General features: G+C 39.1%; 1 protein-coding gene across 1 annotated transcript; it reads left to right on the plus strand.

The window, feature by feature from the left end:
- Window positions 1-476: 476 nt before the first annotated feature.
- On the plus strand, window positions 477-1607 carry LOC121420587 (QRFP-like peptide receptor). Its single transcript, XM_041615251.1, has one exon. It carries the CDS (start codon window positions 477-479, stop codon window positions 1605-1607), a length of 1131 nt encoding a protein of 376 aa, XP_041471185.1.
- The last annotated feature ends 1061 nt before the right edge of the window (window positions 1608-2668 follow it).

Below are 2668 nucleotides of genomic sequence, written 5' to 3' on the forward strand. Positions count from 1 at the left end.
TACGTCTACTCATACTTACTTCTTCCTAAATAATTTTCCTTTTCTCGTGCTTTTTCTTCTTCTTCCTTTACTTCTTATCCTACTTTTTCTTTTCGGCTTCATGTTCTTCGCTTTCCTCGTTTCTTCCTTTTTACTTCTCTTCTTTTTCCGCTGCCCTGTTTTTATATTTTCGCTTTATCCCTTCAAAAAATTGAATTATGAATTTTAACAGAGCCATTAATATTTTTAAATTGTTAACGCTGATATCTACGGAAACTTGACGGTGTCGTCGACTTGTAGAAATGGCGAAATACATTATTTTGCCAAGTCAACTTATGAAACATGGCATATGAAAAGTTGCCAAGTTTTCCTGAAATTATCGAAAATAGATTCCTGGGGTAGGTTTATAAAACATTTGAATTACCAATGTATCATTTAGTTTGAATGGAGCCTACTTTATATATTACCTATCCAGGGGAGCGTCAAGAGTGATCAACATGGGATCCGACCAAGTTTCCGAGATAGAACTGATCGCAGACTCTAAGATTCCGCAAGAGTCCCATGGTGAAATCAGCATCGAAACCACTTCAAATATATCTGGATTGCCTTTCTCTGATTGGCTGTGGAACCCGGTCACGTGGTCATGGTGGGAGATACTCCAGACCGCAATTGCGTCGTTAGGCGTGGTCGGAAATTCCCTGGTCGTGATAGTTTTGTTTCAAAGACGAACGACGAGGCGGCCCGCAGATACTCTCATCGGCGCTCTTGCTGCGGCAGATCTTTTGACGTCACTGTTCATGTTTCCGCATCCGACACCACAGAATGTTCCAGTAACGTTCCTTGGGAATTTCGTCTGTAAACTAGTCAAATCGTCTGCTCTTCTTTGGGTATCCTGCTCCGCTTCGATATTCACACTCACTGCGATCGCAGTTGAACGTTGTATCGCCGTAGTGTTTCCGTTGCGTGCTAAGCGATTAATAACACGTCGTCGGGTTTCCATCGTCGTGGGTATAATTTGGTGCTCTTCTTGTGTGTGTGTTGCTCCCGAATTCGTGTTTCATGTTGTTGAACCACTTTCACACAATTGCATATATCGCTACCAATCTACTATTATACAGGAGATCTATGGCATATTTGTAATCGTAATATTCTTCTTGCTACCATCATCTGTAATGTTGGCCGTTCATGTTCTGATCGTGACAACTCTTCATCGGCAGACTCGACGCTTTGCCAGCAGTGTACGGAATCATCGTTCGAGTCCTGCCTACAGAAACGTTGTCGCGAAAAAACGCGCAGTCAAACTCCTTTTCATCATTGTTGTAATGTACATCATTTGTTGGGCACCGAATACGTTCGCGTACTTGGCCGTTAGCATGCAGTGGTTGGATGCAAGCTTCATCTACAGCCCTCCATACGAAGCGCTGGTCGCTCTTGCTTTCTTGAACTCGTGCGTGAATCCAGTAATTTACAGCATCCACTGTCCAGAGTTCAGGAAGGCCTTAAGAGAGATTTTGACCAGGAAGACTAGTTCGACCATCCGGGTACCTTTATTTGGTCAAGACTTCAATGGAAACTTGCAGAGAAGAGAGAGCATTCGGACAATTTATTTGACCAAAAGACCTCGGTAATCGCGTAAAGCTAAGTAGACCCTTCAACCTATGCCAGATGTGCAACGGTGTGCATGTGTATAAAGGAATTGCACCACTCATTGGTATGGAATAGATATGATAATTATGAAAATAGAGATATGATTTGATAATCATGATGACAGTCATGATTTATAATTCGCCAAATCCACTCAGCAGAGTGCTCAAAGCGTAAAACATCCAAGTGTTTCATTCGGATACACAACCTACTTTTTTCAAGTTTTACTCTTTTTTTTTACTTTTAGGTTCTTTGTTTTAATGTTTTTGAAGAATCATGACCGGTGCCAATTGAGACGCAAGCAAGGTGTCAAATCACAGTTGATGTTTTACTTAGTTATGTAAAATAGAAATCACATTAATAACTAGTGCATTCTTGAAATAGCTCACCTTTGAACTTCGGTTTCTTTTTAGAAGCACCCTGTATGTATAAAGTACGATATAAATCATGTTAATCATGTTAATTGAGATTTAACAGACATATTGTGCATAATAATTGTCAAGATATCTAGATATTAGATAAGAAACATTTTTTCAGACCGGGGTCCCGTAACACAAAGGTTAGAGATTAATCGTACGCTTTTTTATGATTAATTGTACATTGTAGTCAATGTAATAAATCGTAAAAAAATGTTCTGCCCTTGGTGCACTTAAAACTGTGCAGTTTCTATCCGCACAAAGGAATGGTTTTTAAAACCATTAATAAACGTGACTTGTTTTTTGTTGGGGGGTTCAATTGGTCCAATGTAAGCCTACCATATTACCATATTTCCTTGTAGTTCTATGTATACATGTCTGTTTGACTTGGACCTCAAACAAGGGTGACTTCTATAGAAATACACATCATCGTGGATTCTCTCATATACGCACAAATTCACCTTACCTAAGCACAATTAGACAAACTGATTATATATTGTCACAATATTTTACTTTTTTGAACAAAACTTCGTAAAATAAATGCAGTATATATATACCCAAAGACAGATCTCCTTTATGGTGCATAACTTTATTGAATTTTAATTCACGAGGTAATGTACACAATCTGC

Source organism: Lytechinus variegatus, chromosome 8 (assembly GCF_018143015.1).
Source record: "Lytechinus variegatus isolate NC3 chromosome 8, Lvar_3.0, whole genome shotgun sequence".
In the NCBI taxonomy this organism is placed as follows: Eukaryota; Metazoa; Echinodermata; class Echinoidea; order Temnopleuroida; family Toxopneustidae; genus Lytechinus; species Lytechinus variegatus.